The sequence below is a fragment of the Emydura macquarii genome, unplaced genomic scaffold (genome assembly GCF_026122565.2).
Source record: "Emydura macquarii macquarii isolate MOO-44397 ecotype Brisbane River unplaced genomic scaffold, CSIRO-AGI_Emac_v2 contig_2768, whole genome shotgun sequence".
NCBI classification, from domain to species: domain Eukaryota; kingdom Metazoa; phylum Chordata; order Testudines; family Chelidae; genus Emydura; species Emydura macquarii.
The window spans coordinates 43,105,725-43,129,159 of record NW_027132905.1 but is presented as its reverse complement, the minus strand read 5'-3'; the positions used below and the strand labels follow the sequence as shown (position 1 = coordinate 43,129,159).

At 48.4% G+C, this 23,435-nt stretch overlaps 1 protein-coding gene across 1 annotated transcript in view; it reads left to right on the top strand.

The window, feature by feature from the left end:
* TTLL10 (tubulin tyrosine ligase like 10) overlaps positions 1 to 15,282 on the top strand; it is a 152,773-nt gene extending 137,491 nt beyond the window's left edge. Inside the window, exons 12-16 of the mRNA XM_067566656.1 lie at positions 819 to 990; positions 5,382 to 5,522; positions 6,691 to 6,807; positions 13,221 to 13,314; positions 14,480 to 15,282. Coding sequence (XP_067422757.1) covers positions 819 to 990; positions 5,382 to 5,522; positions 6,691 to 6,807; positions 13,221 to 13,314; positions 14,480 to 15,282 — 1,327 coding nt within the window. The remainder of the gene's footprint in view (positions 1 to 818; positions 991 to 5,381; positions 5,523 to 6,690; positions 6,808 to 13,220; positions 13,315 to 14,479) is intronic.
* The last annotated feature ends 8,153 nt before the right edge of the window (positions 15,283 to 23,435 follow it).

The window sequence follows — 23,435 nt, the reverse complement described above, 5'->3', positions numbered from 1 at the left end:
CTGCTAAAAGCAATCAGAAGTGGGGGACATGAACAGGATGAGTGTGGTGGTGTTGTCTGGTATGGAAAATAAGTTGCTATAATTGACCCCCATAACTTTTTTAACCAACCTGCTCTATTTACGAGTGAAAAGATGGGTGTTTTTCCAGTTGCCCACCTCGCAACCTCAACCTCAGAGCTAAACGTCAAGAGGGTTTCTTTCTAGCTCAAACATGGCCAGCTTAGTTGACAGTTCTGCTGATGATGCGTGAGCTAGAAAAGAATCCGGTTCACTCACACTGTAGTGGCTCAAGACAGTAGAGATATGCTAAAGTACTAGCACGCTTTAGTCAGTAAAGTCAGCAGCTCCAATAGGACTCTGAATACACATGCAGGCCGTAGATCGGATGAATGAAATGATGCCACTTTAATCAGTTGCTTTTCAGAGCAGAGCGACACTTCTAGGGACATAGAGTGACACGGTGAGTGAGTAATATGTTCTATTGACCAACTTCTGGGGGTGAGAGAGACAAGCTTTTGAGTGATCTCTCTCACCCCCAGAAGTTGGTCCAATAAAACATGTTACCTCACTCACCATGTCTCTCTAATATCCTGGGATTGATATGTCTGAAACTACTCTGCATACTTTAAGGGACAGTTATTTACACACAGAGGGACCTGGGTCTGCACTGTTCACTCAAACCACTCTCCCATTTGACTTCACTGTGAGTTTTGCCTGAGCATGGATGTTTGGATCGGGTCCACATGTCCTTTAGCTTCCTATGTTACAGCCCTTCATGCCCTTTCGTGATGTCACATCTTGCGCTATCGCTCTGGCAGGTATATCCAGAGGCCTCTGCTCCTACAGGGGAAGAAGTTTGATGTCCGTTCTTATCTCCTCATTGCCTGCACCGTGCCTTATGTATTATTTTTCGGCCATGGCTATGTCCGACTTACCTGCACCCACTACGATGCCACTTCTGATGACCTCACTGCTCATTTGACCAATCAGGTAAAGTGACAATGTATCCATCGACCTACCCGGTGTGATTTGATTGGATGGTGCCATGATGTTGCCTGTGTGCCCATAGACTAGTAAAATAATGGACTACAGGTGTCTCTGGCGGCAAGTGGGGAAGTCGCTTGAGATGTATACAAAGAGGGGGCTCCCCAAAAGCAGGGAGCCTTGAGAGGCTGCAGATGTGGTTCATGAGTACATGACCCTCATGCTTTTGCTGGTATGGGAGTGACTGGATAAGGATCGCAAATGCATCAAGCAAAGCATTGTGGCCAAATGGACAGGGCACTGAAATGGGTTTTGTTCTCTGCCTCTGACCTGCTGGTCTTAGGCGAGACAGTTCTTCTCTCTGGGCCTCTCTTCCCTCACTTTGTCTTGTGTATGCAGAGCGTAAGCTCTTCAGGACAGGCAGGATCTTTTATTGTATGTCCCTTGACCTATATGGGGCATTGGTCGCTGGTGCTACCATAATATACATAAATAATTATCATGCAGTATGCAAAAGTGTCCTTAATAGAGTGTGTCTCTTGCTAGCTCTTGGCATTAAACCTTGATCTTTGCCTGCTTTGCTACCTCCAAGTGAGACCCTTGCACAAGGCCCTGTTATCTGCCAAACACCCATCCCACCCTCTTTTTCACTAGTAACAACCCCCCAGGGGGGCAGAAGCTCCCTGTGAATGGGGAGGCAGAGGGATAGAAGGGGGAACAAGGCAAGTTACTGAGACTCGGGGGGGGGCATCCCAGTAGTTCCTACCGCCATTCCTATGGCATTTCTGTAGCAGCTGGTGCCCAATGCCCTGGTGGTTGGTGCACTTACTTCTGCCCCTCCCCTTGGATGGGTGTCTTTGCCAGGATCCGCAGTAGCTGGAAGGCGGGACAGGGCTGGGCCAGAGAATCCTACCTGCTCCCCAGTAGCGGGCCTAGTCTCACGTGCTGTGATGGTCACTCCAGGCCCTCCTCCAGTTCCTGTTCTCATCTCTGCCTCCACTTCCCTCCCAGGCATGTGGGGACAGAACATAGCTGGATCCCGCTCGCAGCTTCACAATGGGGTGGAACGCGTCGATCCGCCACCCCCAATATTTCCACACCCCTGCCAGTCCACCCAGTTCTAAATCCTCCTGCTCAACATATGCTAAGCCGGTGACTGAAGTCTGCCAGGGGTTTCGCTTCAGACGAGCACAAAACAACATCTAGGGCTGACCCCGGCAGTAGAGAGTAAACGGGAACTTAGGAAAGAAATCACAGGGGCAGAAAATCATTTTGCCTGTAATGCATTTTCTCCCTCCAGTCGAATGGTGTTTTCCTAGTGCTGGCAAAGAGCCAGGTGGGGAGATATTCCAGGCTAGCCCACTTTGGTTGTTGCGGGGGATTTATTGTTATTGCGGAAGGGCAGTTCAGGACAGCGTTTCATAGCTGCTTTCTGCAACATACGCTATTATCAACGTGCCGCTTGTTTTCCTGGAACAGAGTTGTTTGCTCAGCAAAAGGGCTGCACACAGGGGAATTCAGGTGCTCAGGTGAGACCCTCTGGCACAACTGACATCAAACAAGGGACAGGTGTTTATTAGCAGAGCATAAATTACCTAGAAACCTGTCGGGAAGAGGGTGAAAGGTAACTCACCCGAGCAGCTGGCAATATGTAGGACTCTTTTCAAACTACACTTGATTCCGCCCTCGCTTTCCTTCCTCCCCCGCCCCAGGGAAGCCCGCCGTTTTTCTCTAATATGTTTCAAAGGTAAAGCGGAACTATTTGCCACATGGCACCTCTACAAAAACGTCCTGCAGTTGGATAACAAGGTAGCTTGCGCCCCTTGCAGACGTTAACGTTGTTTTCCTAACCACCAGCACTATTTTGGGTTAAAGGCATAATACATAGCTTGACGAAGAAAGTGTAATGTCAAAGCTTTGTTCCAGACGTATTTATTTGTAGATCTGCACAGAGCCTATGACTAATTTGGAATCCATTTTCAATTGTTATGATGTCTTATCTGTATTACCCTAGCACCTAGGAGCCAGTCATGGACCAGGACCCCCACCATGCCAGGCACCATGCAAATACAGAACAAAAAGCCAGTCCCTGCCTCAAAGAACTTACAATCTATGTATGGGCCAAATTCATATCTGATTTAGGTCCACTGAAGCAAATGAACCTACACTAGCGCATTTGTTCCACTTTGTTTACAGATAGACCAAAACCAAAACTCTGATTCCTGTTCAGAATTCTGGTCCAGATCTCAGTTTTGCTTCTGGTGCCTATTTTAGTTTTTCATTTTACCTTCATCTAATCCCAGCTAAAAACACATCTGGGGGAGTCAAATTCTTGCACCCAGGACAAACACGCCCCCTCCCATACCACTTCATTAATACACCCCTGCCAGCCATTCAGTGGCTTTCCATTCCATGATTCAGGAAACAGCTCAGAACCAGAGAGGGGCTGATTTTGTTTCACAAGCAAGCACAAGGGAATCTGAAATTGGATCATGAAACCTTGAAAGGAAAGCCGCCGTCGTTAAGGTTGTGCCTGTTTCCATTGCCAACCTTTTTTTTTAGAGTGCTTTGTAGCATCTTATAAACCAGCTGTTAAAGGTTCTCTCAGCCCAAATCATATTTGTAGTTATTGGGCCAGATCCTTAGCGGATGTAAATCAGTGCACCCCATTGAAATGAATGGAGATCCACTGATTTACTCCAACTGAAGATTTGTCCCTTTTCTTTTCTTTTTTTTTAAACATCCTTGCTTTTTTTTTTTTTTTGACAAGATGAAGTTCATTCCTTCCAGGGCCTGGTCCCTGGGAGGAGCTGCTGAGGGTGCTGAGTGCCTTGCAGGATCAGGCCCTCTGTTTTCAGGGGGCACACCCTGGTAAGAGCTAATATGCACTCATCTTCTTAGGAAGATTGGGAGTGGAAAGACAAAGGACACCCTGCTAACACTTCATGAGGATCAACAAATGCCAGGCCTCATTTGCCTCTTGACCAGCCCAGGGGACGGTACGTTAAGCTGAGACCAGGGCAAGGAGCGTCATAGACAGCTCCACTAATCAGAAGTTTTGCAGCTTAGCAGCGATTGCACGGCAGATACATTTGCAATCCAGCCCAGCTGTTGCATAAGAAGAGGGGATTTATCTTTCACTGGCCAATGCAAACACCCAGGGCTTGATAAGCTCCACTTTACCCAAGGATTTAATGAGACTGCGGAATTGAGAATCCCTCCCCGTGGTTTCCTCTGGAGATTCACACATGTACCTGCTTCCCAGGCGCTCCCTCTCCCTCACCTTCCCTTTCCACCAGAGGGAAATTCTCCAGAGGGGGAGCTTATTCCTGGTTGTGCCAGGAAGCGTTACCCTTGGCCTGTAGCATGGCCTTTTCCTGCCTGCGGCGTGGCGGGCAAGGGGTGCTTGGTGCTCTCAAAGAGAAAAGTCTTTAAGAAAAAACAAAACAATACTGCTGCTCTAACACAGCTGCTGGGTAATGGGGCCTGCTGTAGGAATGCATCATGGCTCCCTGCCCCTCGACTGGTATCATCTAGGCAGTAGCCAATATAGGGAAGAGGGTAATATATAGAGTTCGGACTCTCAGGGTCTGCTTCTGCGTTACTCCTTTCCAGGGCGTGGGCCAGCAAGAGGAGGGGTTAATGTAGTCTTACGCTGCCTTTGCAGCCTTCCCTGCACTATGGGGCCAGAAGGCCCTCTGTGCTCTGTGACTGCTAGGTGGGACGCAGCCTGTGCGCGGGCTGATGTCTTTGTGTCCAGACTGCACTCCCAGCTCCGGCTGCCTGAAACTTGTGCATTAAGGGATCGATCCTTCGAGGTCCTGAGCGCCCTTAACTCCCACTGACTTCCATGGAAGTTGAGAGCGCTCAGCACCTCACAGGAGACTTAGCAACACCCTGCAGGGTCGAGCTGTAGGGCTCCTGACCTGATCTCGATCTCACCCATATCGCCTCTGGTGTCAGTGAGCTCCCTCGTCTTAGCAATCCAAGGGGCCAGCCGGCACACTGAACGCCAAGAGGCCACTGGGAATTGTGGGTACTCCGCACTTCCCTGAGCAGGGTCCCGAAGCAGAGCACGAGGTAGCGACGTCTGGATCCTCCAGCCGGGAGTTCTGTCAATGGAGCTAGAACACTAAAGCCAGCAAAATTACACTGGGGAAGAACAGACTGGCCCCCCTCCCAGCCCATTGCCTTCCCTCGGCAGTTCTCACTTGGATCCGCTTTCTTGCCCATCTCTTGAGCCAGGTGGCGACTCAGAGTAGGTTGACCTATGGCTTGCAGCTGGTTCCTTATCACCATTCCTCTCTTCCCCTCCCCATGCGTCACGGCGGAGAGGGGGAAATCTAATCCCTGTAACTAACCAGCCCTTTGCTGTCTCCATCCCCCTCTCCTCCCAGTACATGCAGAAGAAAAACCCCCTCTACAGTCAGCTGAAGGAGGAGACGGTGTGGCGGATGGAGCGCTTTAACAGCTACGTTAATGAGAAATTCAGGCAAGCCAAGGGCCTCCCCAAGGACTGGGTCTTCACTGTGTTCACTGTGAGTGTACGGGGGGCCTGTGGGTATGTGTGTGGCGTTAATTAGGATGACTGGAAGAGGAGGGAGGGCAAAGTTGCTTGCTTTTCAGGTGCCCGAGGGGAAACAGAGGTGCCTCACATGAGGAGAAGGTATCAGCGGCACCATGGTAACCATTTACCAGCAGATGCTGAATGCGGCAGCCAAGATGCAGGGTATTTTATTTTGCTGTTAAAAACCACCCTAAAATATTCCTCAGAAACTTACGGGAGTTTTTTATCTCATTCACGTCAATGTAGATTTAGTTTTTAAATCACATTTTGAGGTGACTTGTAACGAAAGAGGGTGATGGGCAGCAATGGCTTGGGTAAGTGCTCTAGTGTTATCCATGCTTTCAATCCAATGCCACAGCACTATAGTGAAATGTCAAGGTGCAAAGAGATGCTCAGATTGACAGGACTCAAGCTGAAGAGTGACTGTACTTTTGAAGGCCTTTTTATAAGCCCATTAATTTATGGCCTGATCCCTTCACATACACTCTCCTCCTGCAGTGGGACCCTCAGACTGTGGCCAGATATCCCCTTATGTCATGAAGAATGGAGGAGAAGACCTAAAAGGCTCCCACACTCCCATCTTGCACAGGGACGAGAGGGGAAGGAAGTTCAGGACTGAGTCTTTGAGACTTGCCAGTCCATCAGACTGATCTTGATGGTGCTTTAAGCTTCCACGCAGCTTGAAACACATGCTGTGGATGGAAATGAAGGGAGCAGAAAGAACAAGGGCTGTGAAAGCTTTGTGGTGGTTCTGCTGTTTAAAACGACACCCAAAGGAAATTAAATGCTAAAAACTTTGTTACGCTAGCATTAGGTTTTTCACCCAAATGTTAGGGAACTGAGTAGGCAGCAACTCAGGCTAAGAGAAGATCCATACTGGAGATAATGGGTGTCTCTGGAAATAACACTTAGATGGGAAAATCCTGCTCTGACATGGTTCTGTGTGTGTGTGTGCCCCGTTTCACATGTGGTTTTGATCTCAGATCTGCTCACTCTTCAAACCTGGGAAACCATCTCTACAGAGCTAGGGAAGGGGAACGTTTGCTGGTCCAGTTAGCTGTGTTGTGACTAAGAAGCTGTGTTCCATGGTCCTCTGTCTTTGGGCTGCTCCTAAACCGCTGTCATCACGTGTCTTTCAGAAGAGAATGCAGCAGATCATGATGCAGTGCTTCCTGGCTGTCAAATCCAAGCTGGACTGCAAACTGGGCTATTTTGATCTCATTGGCTGTGATTTCTTGATTGATGAGGACTTCAAGGTATTTAGCAAGGTTTTGTTCTCTTGATTCCTGCAGTCACTTCTGTGGAGGAAGAAGCCAAAATTTAACAGCGCATAGCAACCTCTTACATAACAGGTTAGGGTGGGCCGTGAATACGGGATCCAGTTGAAATTGTGACTGGGATTTGGGCAGGAATGTGGGTTTAATAGTGAAAAATATCATGGGAGCTTTAGTGACCACTAGTCCCCTGGCCTCAATTTTACATCACCTTTGAAAGACAGCAGGCCGGATACTCAGCTTGTCTAAATCAATGCATCTGCCTGGACTTCGAGGAAGTGGTGCTGTTTTAGGTAGATGGCATCGAAACTCCAACAACACAGAGACTCTTGACTAATCAGGTCTTGACTGGCTTATTCCTGATTAACAAATCACCAACACAACTTTCTAGATGTTCCTTGTTGGTTTGCCATCCAAGTACTGATCTGGCCCAACCCTATTTAGCTTGTGAGAACTGACAGAATCACAAAACAAAGCGGTAAAGTGGGAATTACAGAGAGAGAAAGAAAGCTAGAGAAGAGGGGAAGGGAGTGGCTACATCAGACGAAGTGATTCATACAATGATCACGTTGCCTCAAAGCATCAAAGTCCTGTAGAAGCACCTGGCCTGCACACAACAGCAAGCCATCTGGTTTGCTTTGCTTTTGTAGACCTGGTGCTGAAGCAGACGCTCATTCAAACATATTCCAGCAAAGTGAAGTGGGAGCAGCAAACCCTACTGCAGGATGATAGTAACGTATGCAGCACAGGGCATGGTGCCCACACAATAGCTTCCTTTGTGTAGGAAGTCAATAGCCAGAGAGGGTTAATGGCAAAGAAATAGAAACTGGCACCTCTCACATTTCTGTGGCAATTGTCTTTTGCAATGTTGGCATGCAAAGGCCTGACTGGGTAAACCTGAAATAGAAGGGGAGATCCGATATCACTGTAGTCTGGCAATCCCGCTGTGGTTAATTAAAAGCGTTAGCTCTGCTTCAGTGCAAACATAGCCCCTGGAGACTCTTATGTCTCTATGTATTTTGTATATGGAGAGATAAACAGATCGGTTACTTTAGAATGATTTGATCTATAACCAGGGTGGGGATTTCAGAGCTGAGAAACTGGAGACCTGGCAGCGATGAGCTGGTTTGGAAGTCTGTGAAAGTGGGGAAAGGGAGGGAAGTGGGAATTCATGTCTGTATTTTGTTTATTGCAGGCTCCTCCTTGTTCTCTTGTCCCGTAGGGAGACAATGCACCTGATTCACCTTTCACGTACACCACTGTCAGTTAGAAGAAATTTCAGTGAAGTCAATGGAGATACCTCAGGGTAGAACTGGTATAAGATAGAGACGCAGGCCCAGTGCACATAACCCAGCATTAACAATGCTCTGCATCAGCCTTGAAGTCTGTATCTAGATCGTGGTTGCTGGGGTGATTGTGTAGTTCCTGACTGGGCTTCCTGTAGTGTAGGGTTCTGCCCCCGTAACATACAATGGGCCTGATTCTCCTCTTGGCCATACTCCAGTGACTTCAGTGGAATCTGATTTACATCAGAGTATGTGAGATCCATCTGCCCCCTGGCAGGATTACCCTTCTAAAGGGGCAAGGCTGTGATTTTCAAGTGACGCATTTCCTGACGGCACACGTGGACTGGAGTGCCTAGAAGACAGGGTGGTGGGACAGGCTGGATGGCTTAAGGGCTTGAGAGTGGAGGCATAACCCTCGAACTCTGTTACTTCTTCAGCTCCAGTCTAGGGTGAACGCCATTGAAGGACGTTGCCATCTGATGGATTTCCAGTGGCCTAGATGATATATAAACCTCGGGGTCTTTAGAGCCGCGCAAGGCATTCCCTTGTGGGTCAGACTAAGCTGGAAAACCAAGGGCTAACTAGGTCTCCTCTCTCTTGCCTGGAAGTCCCTCCAGAATGAGGAACATGGGTGGGACCGGGGGAAGCTTACATCAACAATGCTTGTGCTGGGGCAGTGCTATAGGTACAGGCTGTCATCCGCAGTGCTGTCCAGCCAGCACCAAACTCACATACACACAGTTAAAGGAGTGATTTGCCAGGAGGGAAAGTGCCTGTAGAAAGGGCCAATCTTAGCTTTCACTCATCCACCCCCTTCCTTCTTCCTTGTTCTAAATGCCTGGACAGCCGCTGGGAATCACTCCCTGGGGCTCATGGGTGCTGCGTCTGCCTTGCTCAGTCCTTGAGAGGCATTTCTGTCCCAGAGCATTGACTGTGGTAGATTGGTTGCAGCGTGCATGCCCACAGGGCCCCTGGGAATGAACCACATCCCCCCTGCAGCGCTACTCTTGTCTCAGCTGCATAGAGGAGGGAGCGGAAGGGGAGGAGGGGTGTTTGTGCTTCACATCCATTCCGTCTCCTTAAATAGATTTGCCAAGACCCACGACACAGCAGGACTTAGGGTGGGTTCCTTTAAATGGTCTCCAGTCGGGGAAGCAGTTAACAGAAAGGATTGCATCAGCCATGCAGAGGGGCCACTCTCCCCAGGGACCGCTCAGAGGACAGGCATGCGGATTTTTTATTAGCCATAAAGGGATGCAGTACTCCAGCCACGGGAGAGCAGACTCCGGGGCGGCTCAGCTTTGCCTGCCAATTTGCAAAAGACTAACAAGCTGAGGATAAAGTGCCCAAACCACCCCTGCTGTGAGCAGGTGCAAGTCCATTGATTTCAACAACACTGCTGCCCATTCCCTCCTGTGATTTTTGGGCCCTGTAGTGGTGCTACATAGAGATAGATGGTTCCAGGCCAGGCCAATTCCAGAAGCTCAGGATAAAACGTGCTGCTTTACAGCTTCCATCTTGTTGAGAAGGGGGGGAAAAGATCTGCCAGCTAACTTTGAGATCTTTGACTGCGCCACTTGATTCCCTTGGGTTCAGCAGATACTGACGGCCCTCTCAATGCTCCAGTGTGAGAGTGTGCTCAGGATTTCAGCCTCCTCCACATGGGAACAAGAAAAAAGGCCTCATTAGTATTATTATTCATTACCTGTAGTATGGTAGTTCTGGACCAGGACCCCATTGTGCCAGGTGCTGTACAAACACAGACCAAAAAGATAGTCCCTGCCCCAAAGAGCTTTGGTCTTGGGACCTGACTCGGAGCCAGCCCTCGGGAGTGGCTTCTGACCTGGGGATTCACCTGCAAAATAAGCACAAATCTCTACTCACCAGGGTGCAGGAGTTTGTGTTGGAGGTTGCAGTTGTAGTCAGTATTTTCTTAATTAGTCAGGGAGGCTAAATCTTTTCAATGTTACTTTCCTGGCAAGAATGCATGCTCCACTGCACTCTGTGTGTGTTTGTGTGTGCATGCACACTCAGTCCCTTCCTCCCCCGCCAAGGTGTATGCATTGATGGAATCCTATTTCTTCCACAACGAGTTTCAAAGGCAACACAAGAGAGAACACAGAATAAGCTCAGTGGGGTGCCCAGAGCAGCAGAATAACCATGACCCATTGCAGCTTTTATAAGTGCCGCCTTCTTTTGACGAAGCCACTGGCGAAAAAATGTAACATGGCAGGAGTGATATATGTACCAGGGGCCAACTAAACTGCCATAGGTAGACTAAATTGCATCACCAACAGTTAGGCCCTGCAGAGACTAGAGAACAGGATTGGAAAACAGTATGAAAGCACAGGTTTCTTTTTTATGTCCAAAGAGTAAAAAGGTCATTTCTTTCTGTTCTTTTTAAAAATTACCTTTGTTTTGCGTTGGTATTTTGCTTCTTCTGCAGTTCACAGTATTAACTAGTCAGCCCTTAAAAAGCTCTTTATACCTTCATGGCAATGCACCCACATTAACTAATTAATCTTCACAAATCCCTTCCTACACAGGCAAGTAGCAGTATTCTCACAGAAGCCGGAAAGTAAAACAAACAACCACCCATACCTCCACACCCAGTCAGGCACCAAAATAAATATCTCCATTTTCAAACAAGCCGAACACATTTGAAAATCTCCCCAGAGGTGCCACCAAGGGAGTTGTTGGGGGCCGAGTATTTCTGAACATTCGCCCCTTATTTAGGTGCCTAAATGCAAGCTGAGCTTTTTTGACCATCTGTCCCAGAGGGTTAAGGGCCACCAAAGGTACTTAGGCACCAGGAAATGCAGCTTGGAGCCTCGTGAGATTTGCAAACATGCCTCGCACTATCTCACATAGATTCTAATGGGAATAAGGCACCTGACTTGCTTAAGTGCCTTTGAAAATCCTACTAGGCCCCCTATTTGCATCTTTAGGCACCTAAATCCCTTCAAAAAACTTTCCACTTGGCCAGCTGCTACAATTCAGCAGGGCACAAAGGACCGCACAGTTTATTGATCGTCACTTCTCGAGGTCGAAATTCTTGGGGAAAAGAATCAAACTCTCGCCAAAAACCTGCCTTTCTTCTGAGCCCAGAGCTCTCACCCCTGAGTCAGTAGGTGTCGGGGGTGCAGAGGGCACACAGAATCAGGTCCTTCGGTATCCATCAGCGGCAAATTAACATGGAACAGATTCTAGCTGGGTCATTTAATGCACTTCTGGAAGCTGCTCAGATGTTACAATAATGGGAGCTGTATAAGACTCTGAATAGAATAGGGGAAAGTAATTGAGAAGCTGATAATAAAAGGTCATTTGTTAAATGCTAACTGTACCCGGGGCTATTTAAATACTGATGAAGACATGGGCCCAGCCTGGAGGACCTCGCAGTCTGCCAGTCACCTTTCTCACAGGTTAGAAAGCCAGGCGAGGAGGGATGATCCAGTGGTTATGAATTCAGGAGCAGAGGGTACAATTCACTGATCTGTAGGGGTTTGGTTTCCTGCCTGAGCTTCGGCCAGTCACTTTGTCTCTCTGTCCATCGGCAGAACAGGAATAAAAGTCCATCCCTACACCACAGGGCTGTTGGGAGGCTAAATACACCGAAAACGTGCGAGAAGCTGTACTGATGGGGGGGGCCGTATAAGAGAGGGAGCATAATGGACGTGAGCATGGGAAGTTTTGCTCCTTCTCTTTGTCAGGCTCACTTGGCAGCATGAAAGGGAAACCAAAAAACGAATCCAGACATTTCTAAAGGTTGACCAAGGTCATCTGTCAGCACAAAATCTTATGACCTTACATTGGGGGCGCTGAGCAAAGTGTTCAAAAATGGGAATGGAGTTACCAGAAGCCAGCAGTGGAGTTTAGGTGCCCTCTAGTGGCACCAGTAAAACATTGCCACTGCAATGAGCGCAGGCGTTGCTTTAATTTCTACTCCGCTGAAGGAGACAATCCACATTTCAAAGCCCCTTTTTGCGTCTTTTCATTTTCCTAAACAAATGGAGAATTCAGAGTTTAATTTTTCCTCTCAGTAAAACACGGGGAGAGATGAAGGCAAATTACTGCACCAACCCAGCCTAATTAAAGTGATTTATTTCCAGGGGAGAAGGCAGGAACACTTATTGAAGCAGACACACTCTTTCTCCGTAGCATTTCAACATCAGAGCAATAGTCAGTCCTAGGGCAGTTATGTCCTTAAGCCCCCCTACAAAATGCTGACTAGGAACTTCTCCGCAAGTTCTCAGCATGAGTTGGAGAACCCTGTGCTGGCAGCAGAGGCTGAATGGGGGGTTTGGCTTACTGGGCTTTCATTTTAATTCAATTGGGGTTTCAATGGAACCACGCACAACTCATTTGCTTTGCTTTGCAACAGTTTGCATGAGCTTTTCCTCTGGTTCACCACAGCTCTGTCTCACTTGCACCTTTAGATTTGAAAGTGCCTGGCAATTCAAAGTAAACCAAGCCGAATTTAGCCCAGACATGCAAAGTCAATATTTCATTTGGTTTCCAGCTGAAACCAAAACGTGCACCAGGGCTCACTTGAAATTAGGCCCTCAGTGTGCTAAATCCTGACCTCAGGCTCACTTGAAATCAGGCTTGTCAAAGCTTCACCCCTCTCTACCCTTACAACTTTGCCCCAGGTTCACTCAAAACTCACTTGATATATGTCATGGGAGAGCTATATAAAAAAGACGTGGCCACATATGCATGCGTATGGAGGTAGTTAATATAACGAGCATAAAAGACTGTGTAGCGTTGTTCCTAACTTAGTAGGTTCAATCAAGCTGGGGGTGTTAAGCCCTGCAAATGGCTACATCTTAATGACCGATTCATGAACTTCAGCAAACCTCATGAGCATCTGTTTTTTTAATGAAACCGCAAATTTGGTCAATGTCAGCCGACTGCAGGGTTCATTATGAAAGTTTTGCACAGCTCCAGTCAGAGCCCACAGGAGACGTGTGAGCCACTGTGCTTACGTTTTGGAATTTGTTGGCTTGATTTAGTGCTCAATTGTTCTCACGTTCATGAATCAACGTTGGTGCAAATCGTAAGGGAGGAAACATAGCGTTCAGGCGCTTGTCTATGCTCATCTCTTTCTAGGTCTGGCTCTTGGAGATGAATGCAAACCCTGCCTTGCATACCAACTGTGCAGTCCTGCAAGACGTCGTCCCCACCGTGGTCAATGAGACTCTTGGTAAGTAAACAGCCCTGCAATCCAGGCCGGAGCTTCCCAAGGCTCTCCATGAGACATGCCCAGCTGGACCAAGGGTACAACAACATGGCCCTTGGCATTATAAATAGTAGGAGGCACGTCAGGGTCTGTTTGCATAAGGGTTTTCAAAGCTCTCCAACTATGGATGGGGTCTAATGCCCATTGCAAGCAATGGAAAGTCTTGCTGGCCAAATGGGTGTGGATGGGATTCTCAAAAGCACTTCTGGGACTTAGGAACACAGGTCCCATTGGTTTTCAGTGGGACTTGTGCTCCTACCTCACTTAGATGCTTTTGACTGATCCCAGCCTAACTGGGACTCCTCAGAAATGTCACTGTTTTTAGCCACCGGCTCCTTCAGGGCAGAACATGTCTCTGCAGAGTTTTTCTCCTCCTTTTATGGAAAATATGTGAGCTAAATTTTTATAAACAGCCCTTCAAATTGTACCCACGCATTTCTGCAAGTGCAATTTTCACAGGCACTTTCTTCTGCATGCACAGGAACTAGGAACATGCATGCACCATCTATCTTGAGCATTTATGTGCCCTCCTCGCCCCTGTTAGCATAGTATCCTTAGTGTATTATCCTCCCAACAGCCCTGTAAGGTAGGGCAATGCTAGAGTCCCCATTTAGCAGATGGGAAACTGAGGCACAGAGAGACTTGTGAGTTGCGCAAGAGGTTTGTGACAGAGCAGGAATTAAACCCGAGTCTCTCACAGCCTGTGCTAGCATTCGGGCCACTGCATCATCCTTCCTTTCTCAGGAAATATTTACACTGGGTGAGAACTTAACTGCCTGTGTTATCACTTGGCACACACACACATGCATTTTACACATGACGTGTCAGCTTTATACAGACAGCATTCAGTTTATAGATATTTTCTGTGATCCGGTGTGTGATGGGGGGAGGGGAAGGTAGATCTGTGCAGGATGATTTAGTAATATCCTGACTGTTTCCTTTCATAGCTAGGACTGTTGTGTGTAGTGAGGTTGGGGTGGCTGTGGTTATGCTGGGGTATTTAGTCAGGTTTTGACTGTGCACCCTTTCAACGCGGTAGCTGTGTTTTGCGTGGTGCGCAGGGCAGTTTGGTGGGTGGGTGTATGTGTCGAGGTGTTTAGTCATGTCACGATTATGTCTTCTGTCACAGATTTGGCTCTTGAGATTTTCAACAAGAGCGTGAAAGGCCAGAGGATTTTACCTCTGCAGACACGGGGCCATTTTGTGCTGCTCTATAACGGGGATGCTGCTGAAGTTGGACTGAGAGCTTCAAAGACCAGGACCATCCTGGGTCTCCCAAGGAACCAAAAGTCATTTTCAGAAAGCACCAGCTCCCTTACTCGGAACCTGCCCAAAGCGGCAGAGAAGCCTCCAAAGAAACCAAGTGGCTTTGGGGAAAACACCATCTCCCTTCCTCAGAGGGTTTCCCAGAGGACTGTCCTAACTATGCCACAGCTGCAGATAACCGACATACACAGTGTCTACCCCTGCCAGCCTATCAAAGCCACAGTGCGAAGCAGGCCGGTGAGCAGTACATGCAGTCAGTACATTATCAGGCCTGTGATATTCTCAGAGGCCGGTAGCCTGGCAAAGCATAGAACAGACGATGGCTCTGATAAGGACACGGCCAGCACTGTCCTTCCCACATCCGCTGCTTCAAAAGAGCATGCCTATAGAGTGTGGTTACAGCAGACCTTTAGGATGAAATCTCCCACCACCACTAAAGAAGACGTGGCCCTCACCAGCTCCCAGATGGTCTCTCTTCACCTCCAGTCCAAGGTCTCAGGTGGCTCTCCTGGCTTGGAAAGTCACTCCAAGCCACTCTGCCAATCCCTGACCCACCTCACGGCCAAGGAAACACCATTGACCAATGACAGCAAAGCAGCGGCTGCTTCCCAGTGCGCCGAGCTGCCTCCGGACGACAAGAAAAAGGTGTCCCATCGTGGGTCTTAGACTGAGATCACTGTGTGTTGAATGCATGGTGCTTTCCCATAAGGAACATAAAAAAAAAACCCAACCCCAAAGCACTCTATATATCTGTGACGTATCTCAGCATTTTATGGAAACATTCACTGATTTTTAAAAGCTATTTCATTATCATTGTAAAAGAAAGAGAGAGATGATTGTGCAATACACTGATTACTGACCAGTCATGTAACATCCCCGCCCCTCCACAATCAGATCGGTTCTCTCCCTGCTCCCGCACACAGCTGTCAATTTAGAAAGAAATTCCATGGCACTTTGGTTTTTATTTTGAAATCACAGCGTTATCCTATAAGTCCTTGGAATGAGACTGAAACTCCGGGATCTGGTGTCCTCTTCCAGAGAGGTTCCTTTAATGTCAGCTGAGCGGACTCAGTTATGCCCTGCATCATGCCATTGTGAGGCCTGTGCAATTGTCTGTGTAATGTGCACGCTTAATCATGTATTGTTCTGGAGCTATGAGCACGTGTGATTGTTTATGCACTGCACACTCATGTTCTCGGGACCTGTTCTTCGCAGTTCTGAATATTAGCATGATCTTCTGTCAGTTAAGCTAATGACATTTCCCCGCCCTCTCTTGCACAGTCTACAGAGAGGTGGTCTAATGACATGACACTCTCTGTAGTGGTACATTCCACTTCCTCCTGGGATGACTCATTCCCCGCATCTTGCTGTGCTTTGTTCTGCCCTCTCCTTCCCTCCCCCCTCAGCTAGAAGGAGCCACCCCCCTTCAGGAGCCAGCACTGTGTGCTAGATGGCAGGGAACAAAGCACGGGGCCTCCAGGTCTGGCCACTCAGGGGGGTGATCTTTTCCAGGCCAGTCCTTGCTCTGTAGAATGGTCAGCAGGCGGTATCCAAGCCACAAAATAGTCCCCAGTGAGTTACCTCCACGGTGCCTTGGTGGCTCGGATTAAGGCAACGTGACTGGCCCAGGGTCACAGAGGGCGTCAGTGGCAGAGAGTACAACTCAACGGCGTGCGGATCCCAATCCTATGTTCGGCCCATGCCTTCCCTCATTGCAGAGGAGCATGGGAAAGGCAGGATTTCCTAATCTGCTTTAGGGCACCTCTTCACTACAGACTGGGGGGGGTATGTCCTGAGCACGGCTCCGTCCTGTCGCTGCTGCCCTCACTGTATGCTCCTGCTGCTGCCCTGCTTGAGGAGAAGCGAGCGCGAAGCCGTGTCCGTGAGCGGGCGAGTCACACCTCTAGCTCTGGTGTCGACGTAGCCGTAGGGACTGTCTGGGTGCCAGGATCCAGCGCCCAGGGTTTGATGCCTCCCTGTCACCGTGTAAAAAACGCCTTCCCCACGCCTGGCCCTGCTCAGAGCAGGAATTGTCCCAAATGAGGTGCGAGGCTGGAGGCCTGCCATCCAGCGCTGTGCCCGATCATCTCATCCTCCCATAGCGTATGTCATTCCGTGCTCACCGGCCTTCTCTTCCCCGGCGCTCAACACTCAGTAATGTCCCCCCACCTCTCCTGGACTGCGCGAGTGTAAGCTGTGTCCCATTACCAGCTGCCCCCCGCCGCGGCCTGCGCTTTCCCAGCCACCGTGTGAGGTTCCCTCCGATCCCGACCCATCCCCAGTAAAGCCTCTGTACGTCCCTCCTGTCGCCAGAGGAGGGCACGGGCCCCACCCTTTGTGTGCTTCTCTCCTAACTAGTGGCAATGAAGAGTCTCTGCACAAGCTGCCCCTTCAGAGGGAGGAGCTTTCCTTGCCGTTCCCCTACCCCGCACAAACCAACCACTATTTCTAGCTCCAATTCCTCTCTGAGCACGGTGAGAACAGACCTGCAAAGCCAGTGCTCTGTTACGTACAGCTCTGGCTATTCCAGAGCCAGCCTGCCTCTCCCGCGGTGCTTAAATCACTGGTGCGGACAAGGTGCCAGCCATCACCATGCTGCTTAGGCTTGCTCTGAGCCGTGGTGGTTAAAACACCAGCCGCTGGTCTATGGTCATGCTCTCTCCATTGCTACCGCTGGTGGAGATAAAGAAAGGCTCGTATGGCCCCCCCGGATTAGCAAGGGCTTTGATGTGAGAGACAGGGCTAATGCAAACATTCATTTCACCTGCACCTAAGATATTTTTTCCTGCCGGTAACCCGCCTGCCCCAAATCAAATATCTTGGGCTAAATTCCTCTCTAGTGTGTTTCCATAGAACTCAATAGAGTTAGATCAAGTAGGAGTTTGTCACTTCAGTCGCTGATGGTTTTATTGCTTGAAAATCCCGGATGGGTTATGGCTGCAGGTTAGTTACACTGGTGGATCGATGTGGGCAAAAAGCCTAAAACTGGGGACCCGAACCCCTCTGAATGTAGGGACTGAGAGGGGTTGGATTTGGAGATCCCCAGCCCTGGTTGGACCCTAAACCAGAAAGAACCAGCATTCTGGGTCTGATTTGGATGAAGCCAAACGTTTGGAAGAAGAGGATTTCCCCATGAGAATTTGGTCCACGTTGGCAGAAATCTTGCAAAAACCGACTAGTTCACGTAAGCTTCAGCTCAGGAGATTGCAGCATTGTCGGTGCCAAACCTTCACCCCAGCCTTGATCTGGAGCCAAGATCTCATTCTTGGGCTCAATTCTGCTCATGGTGAGGGCTGAGTACAGCTTGATCTTCCACAACGAATACGACTGGGCTAATCAATGCCGATCAGGACAATACTGCGCAAAATGCAAGTAACACTGCTGTGTCCTGTAGAGTTCAGTTTTGCTGTAATACAGTTAGTATAAAATGACGCTAACCCCCCCAGTGACTCTTGAAGCGCAGGTCAGCTGCAGCAGGTCATTTCTCATACATCACTCGTTCAGGAAGTGTTGTGAAACCCAGCAGCAAGCACCAGTTGCTGCTTTCTGAGCGTGGGGAAAAAACAACCGTACTGTTTGCTCTGTGGGCTGGTGCCCCCCCATATCAGAGCATCACTAGACAGGCCTCCACAGCTGCTTCCGGCCCTTTCGGTTCCATCTGTGTCTGTGCATTAAAAAAAAAAAAAGCCCCAGCTTGTGTTAACCCTTTTGTGTCCAAAAGATGCAGGACAATGAGGTACATCAAGCAAAGTAGATTACTGCTGCGATGGCCAGTGAGCCCTGGCCAAAACCCAGATCTTAAGATCCCCAGACTTTGGGAGAGTTCAGATCCAGGTCCAACTTTTACAGCTGACTTTGGCCTCGAAAATGGGCCAAACCACATCCCGGATCCTAGCACTCCTGAGTGTCGAGGAAGTTCAGATTCGGGCAAGAACTTCACCGCTCAGGCCTATTTCCGCTTAGAACCCTGAGCTTAGCCCATTGCCATCCTCAGGAGTCAAGATGCAGGACAAGGATTCAGTTCAATTCCTGTCTCTCTCCTCTCCCCACTTCCTTCTGCAGTCCCTCTTCTTCTTCCTCTCCCTCTACCATCTTGAAAGAGACCCCTGCTGCCTTGCCTGCCAATCCCTGAGGTACCAGAAGAGTCACTACGTAACTGGCCAGCATCCAAGTAAAACCAAACCATTTGATCAATAGAATCTCGGACATTCAACGAGGAAAAGTCCCATTATTTAGCCCATCTCCCCCATCCTCCCTGGCCCTACACAGCCCCATTCTCTGTACCAGACATTGTCCGGTCCAATTTCAGATTGGTTTGGTAATAGGTCTCCACCATCCCCTAGAGAGACTATTCCACACCAAGGCCTCCGTGACAGGGCAATGGCCCACTCTCATCTTCTGCTCGGGCTACACAGATTTTTCAGAGCCCTTCCATGGCTAAGCACCCACCATATCGTTTATTTACGTTGTTCTTCCCACCAGCTTATTGAGCCGTACGTCACTGACTGCGTCACCTGCTCTTCAGCCCTCTGCTGAGGAGAGGCGAGGGAAGAGATCTCTCCACCCAGAGCCACCTTCTTCTACCCTCTGCATTAGTGGGCTCATTAGCTCTTTAGTCCTCCCCCAAACCATTTTAAGCTACTAATTAGGCATAGGCAAGTCCACCTTGCATGGGGGGGGGGGGGGGCAGAGGGAAGGAGGAGAGGGGAAATATTTGGTGTTTAGGTGATCAGCTGGCTCAGCTGTTGGTTCCTAGCCCTTTGTCACAGCCTCACCAGTTGAACATTTCTCCCCAAATCCTCCCTTTCATCCAGTGATTCCTAGTTCTGCACCTCGGCTCGCCAAGCTCCTGGGGCTGCACCTCTCCAGGTGGGTATTAAAGATCTTTTTCTTTCTTTATTTTGGTGGGGCGCGATAGCCAAACTGTCACATTTGCTTATCTCCCCTGCTATCTCCTTCACAGGAAGCTGTGACACTGGGGGATGGGAGAGAGAAAGCCCAACAGGAAACACTTTTACATCTCAGATGCTGCTGCCTCCAACCCGAGCATGTTCTTAATGAACAGTAAGCGGAAGGGCACAGCGTTCTCTCCTCCCACTGGCTGGACTTTCCCCTCGTGCGTACTGACCATTCGCTGGAGGCAACGTATGCACACGAGCCTGTAATTTTGGACTTGGCCCTGGGGGCTGAAGCAGCTGAGAGCAGGTGCCCGGCGTTGGGGAGCCAGTGAGAAGAGATGGGATGCTGCAGCTTCGGCGCCCAGCGGGCAGCATCTGCAGGGTCACGCCAGGATGAGGTGGAGCTGCTCCAAATAGGTGGTAGCAGGTAGGCAGTGTGTCTTTGGATCTGAGTGTTTGGAAGGGGCTAGGTGTCCTTGCTGGACACGCAGTGGTTAATGGGCATCAGCTCACATGGCCCTTTCTCCAAACTTTAGGTCCGGCCCAGTGGCTGGCTACGTCTACACTACAAAGAAAGACGTATGTTTAACTCCGAAGAGCTAACCCACGTTGAAATGGCAGTGAAGACACGGCAATTTGCCTTTTCAACTGAGGCTGGCAGATCGGGTTAAAGCTTAGAGGGGAACCCGGGGACGAAGCCAAGCTGCAAACCCAAATTCAAAGCCGTGTCTTCACCAATATTTTGACCTGAGTTAAGAACGTCACTTTTCTTGCCGGGCAGACACAGCCCAAATAAAATCCAGAGCAGGTCTTTCAGAGGTTGGGGGACGGACCAGAGAAGCCAAGTGGTGTATTTGAAGTCCATAGCTCCACTATCTGGGAGATTTCCATATGCTTCCCCCTCCCTCTTCCTCCTCTCTGTAGGAGGGTTCTTTTTTTTTTTTTAAACAGGAAATGGTGTGCAATGCTGCATGCCGCCCTTAGCATATCATTCAAATGTCACAGCACAAAACCCAGAGGCTGGGATATTTGCATGGATACAAGCAGCAGTACAGGTGCATGCTACCTGGGACGGACCAGGTACATTCAGGAGCAGTTCAGGGGCCTCTTATCTGGAGGTGGCTGTTCCTAGCAATCAAGCAGTTAAAAGCTGGAACAACCATATCAGAAACGAGGCTCCTGCCTGACCATTACCTCGGCTTTCTTGTTCGTGTAACAACATAGATAAACACCACAGAAAAAGTGAATAAAGGAACCTCTCCTATTCATCTTCCCTTCCCTGTCCCTTCCTCCCCTCCTACAGAAAATGGTCCATCTCAGAAGCTCAGAGCGAAGGCTCCCTCCATCTCAGGGACCCCACGACCACAACAGAGACAGGAGGTGTGAGTATGAGCAGAATCTCGCAAGCTGAGATTCACGTCTAGAGTCAGGTAGGAGACCCCAGGCCTGGCTAGTTGAATGGGGCATGATGTCATCATCACTGCTTAGTGTTTTCCACTCTGGCCAGGTGCCTGACACCATGACCTGGATGGGCACCGAGCACCAAACCGTGGCGAACTATCGCAGGGTGTGGGGAGGCCTTTTCCCCTCCAGTTTTCCCCAGTCATACAAATCCAGTCTGACACACGCTGTTTCTCACAGAACCTGACACGAAATAAAGAGGAAGATTTTCAAGGAAGGATCAGCAAGCTGAACCCACAGGTGAATCCAACATCATTTCTAACCGTGTCAGGGTAGATCCCAGAGGCCACAGACAGGGTCAGATGCTGGACACTGTTCCCAGGAGCACCTCACAAGGCTCTTCACCCACTGGGACAGACAAGGATGGGAGACCCGGAGACGTCACGCAGCAGATGAATGGCAGAAGCTGGGAGCTGAGTCTGGGTCTTCTAAGTCTCAGTTCAACACCTTAACAACAAGACCATCCCTTCCTCTCTGAACCTTCGCCTTAGATCCAAACACCCCAGCAATGCCAAGGAGTTTGGACCTAGATTCCATGGATTCCACCTCTAGTTTCCATATGTTTTTCGGGACTCTTCCCTCCAAGCTAATAAAGAGACTTATGTTATTTGTTTGTGCTTCCAGGAAGAAGTGTTGTGGGGGAAAACACAGGAGGAACTAAGGCATTTCCTATTCACACAGCCCATCATTGGCTGGGAAGGGGGAAGCATCCACTCCCTTGGGAAAGTAGTATGGTCTTCACTGGTTCTTCTGCGCAGCTGTCACATGGAGGTAACCATACTCATCCTGTACGCACCTTCTGTCTCTCTAGCAAGGGATTTTCCCAATGGCATGGGGGGAAAGCAATGTATTTTTAAATAGCAGGGGCAGAAAGACCAAGGTAATTTGGGAGACAGGCCCACAATAGAATCTGCAATCATGCTGTTGTGGAAAATAAATGCTGTTGAATGATATCTTTTTTTTTTTATGAGATTACAAATTTGATTGATGAAAGTAGTAGTGTTGATGTAATATGCTTAGACTTCTGCAAGGTGTTTGACTTGGTACCCCATGACCTTGAACCATGTAAAATTAACATGGAATACATTAAATGGATTAAAAACTGGTTAAATGATAGGTCTCAAAATGTAATTATAAATGAGGAACCATCATCAAGCGGGTCTGTTTCCAGTGGGGACCCACAGGGATCGGTTCTTGGCCCTACGTTATTTATCATTTTTTATCAATGACCTGGAACAAAACATAAAATTATCACTGATAAAATTTGAAGATGACACAAAAATTGGGGGAGTGGTAAAAAATGAAGAGGTCAGATCATTGATTTAGAGTGATCCAGATCACGTGGGATAGTGGGTACAAGCAAACAATATGCATTTTTATATGCCTGAATATAAATATATGTATCTGGAAACAAAGAACGAAGGCCATACTTACAGGATAGCAGACTCTATTCTGAGAAGCAGGGACTCTGAAAAAGATTTAGGTGTCATGGTAGATAATCAATTGAACATGAGCTCCCAGTGCAATGCTGTGGCCAAAAGAGTTAATGTGATCCTGGGATGCATAAACAGGGGAATCTCAAGTAGGAGAAGAGAGGTTATTTCACCTCTATTTTTGGCACTGGTGCAACAGCTTCTGGAATAATGTGTCCTGTTCTGGTGACTACAATTCAAGAAGGATGTTGATAGATTAGAGAGGATTCAGAGAAGAGCCATGAGAATGATTAAAGGATTAGAAAACAAGCCTTATAGGATAGACTCCAAGAGTTCAATCTATTTATCTTAACAAAGAGAAGATTAAGGGTTGACTTGATGACAATCTATGTGTCTACATGGGGAACAAATATTTAATAATGGGCTCTGCAATGTAGCAGCGAAAGGTGTAACATGATCAAATGGCTGGAAGTTGAAGCTAGACAAATTCAGCCAGGAAATAAGACGTAAATTTTAAACAGTCAGGGTTATTAACCACTGGAATAATTTACCAAGGGTCGTGGTGGGTTCTCCCTCACTGACAATTTTAAAACCAAGATTGGCTGTTTCTTCTAAAAGATCTGCTCTAAGAATTATTTAGGGGAAGTTCTCTGGCTTGTGTTTCACAGGAGACCAGACTAGATGATCATCACAGTCCCTTCTGGACTTGCAATCTATTCATCCCAGTGCAGGACTGGAGCCATTGGTTGTTGAGAGGGAATTTGAGAAAATCACACAAGCTTTTTAGAATTGATTGAAATTTTTCATGCAAAATGTTGTTTCAAAGAAAAAAAATTTTTTTTTGGTTGAAGTGGAAATATTCATGGTGAAAGAATTTTGAGGCCTTTTAATCAGAAAGTAAAAAAAAAAAAAGTTTTTTTTTCTAGGTTTCTGGTGCACACAAAAAAGGTTCTTTGGGTTTAATTCTTTCAGGGGAAAAAATCATTTCCAACCTTAGGGCCTCCCCCATGTTGCTGTGCTACTGACC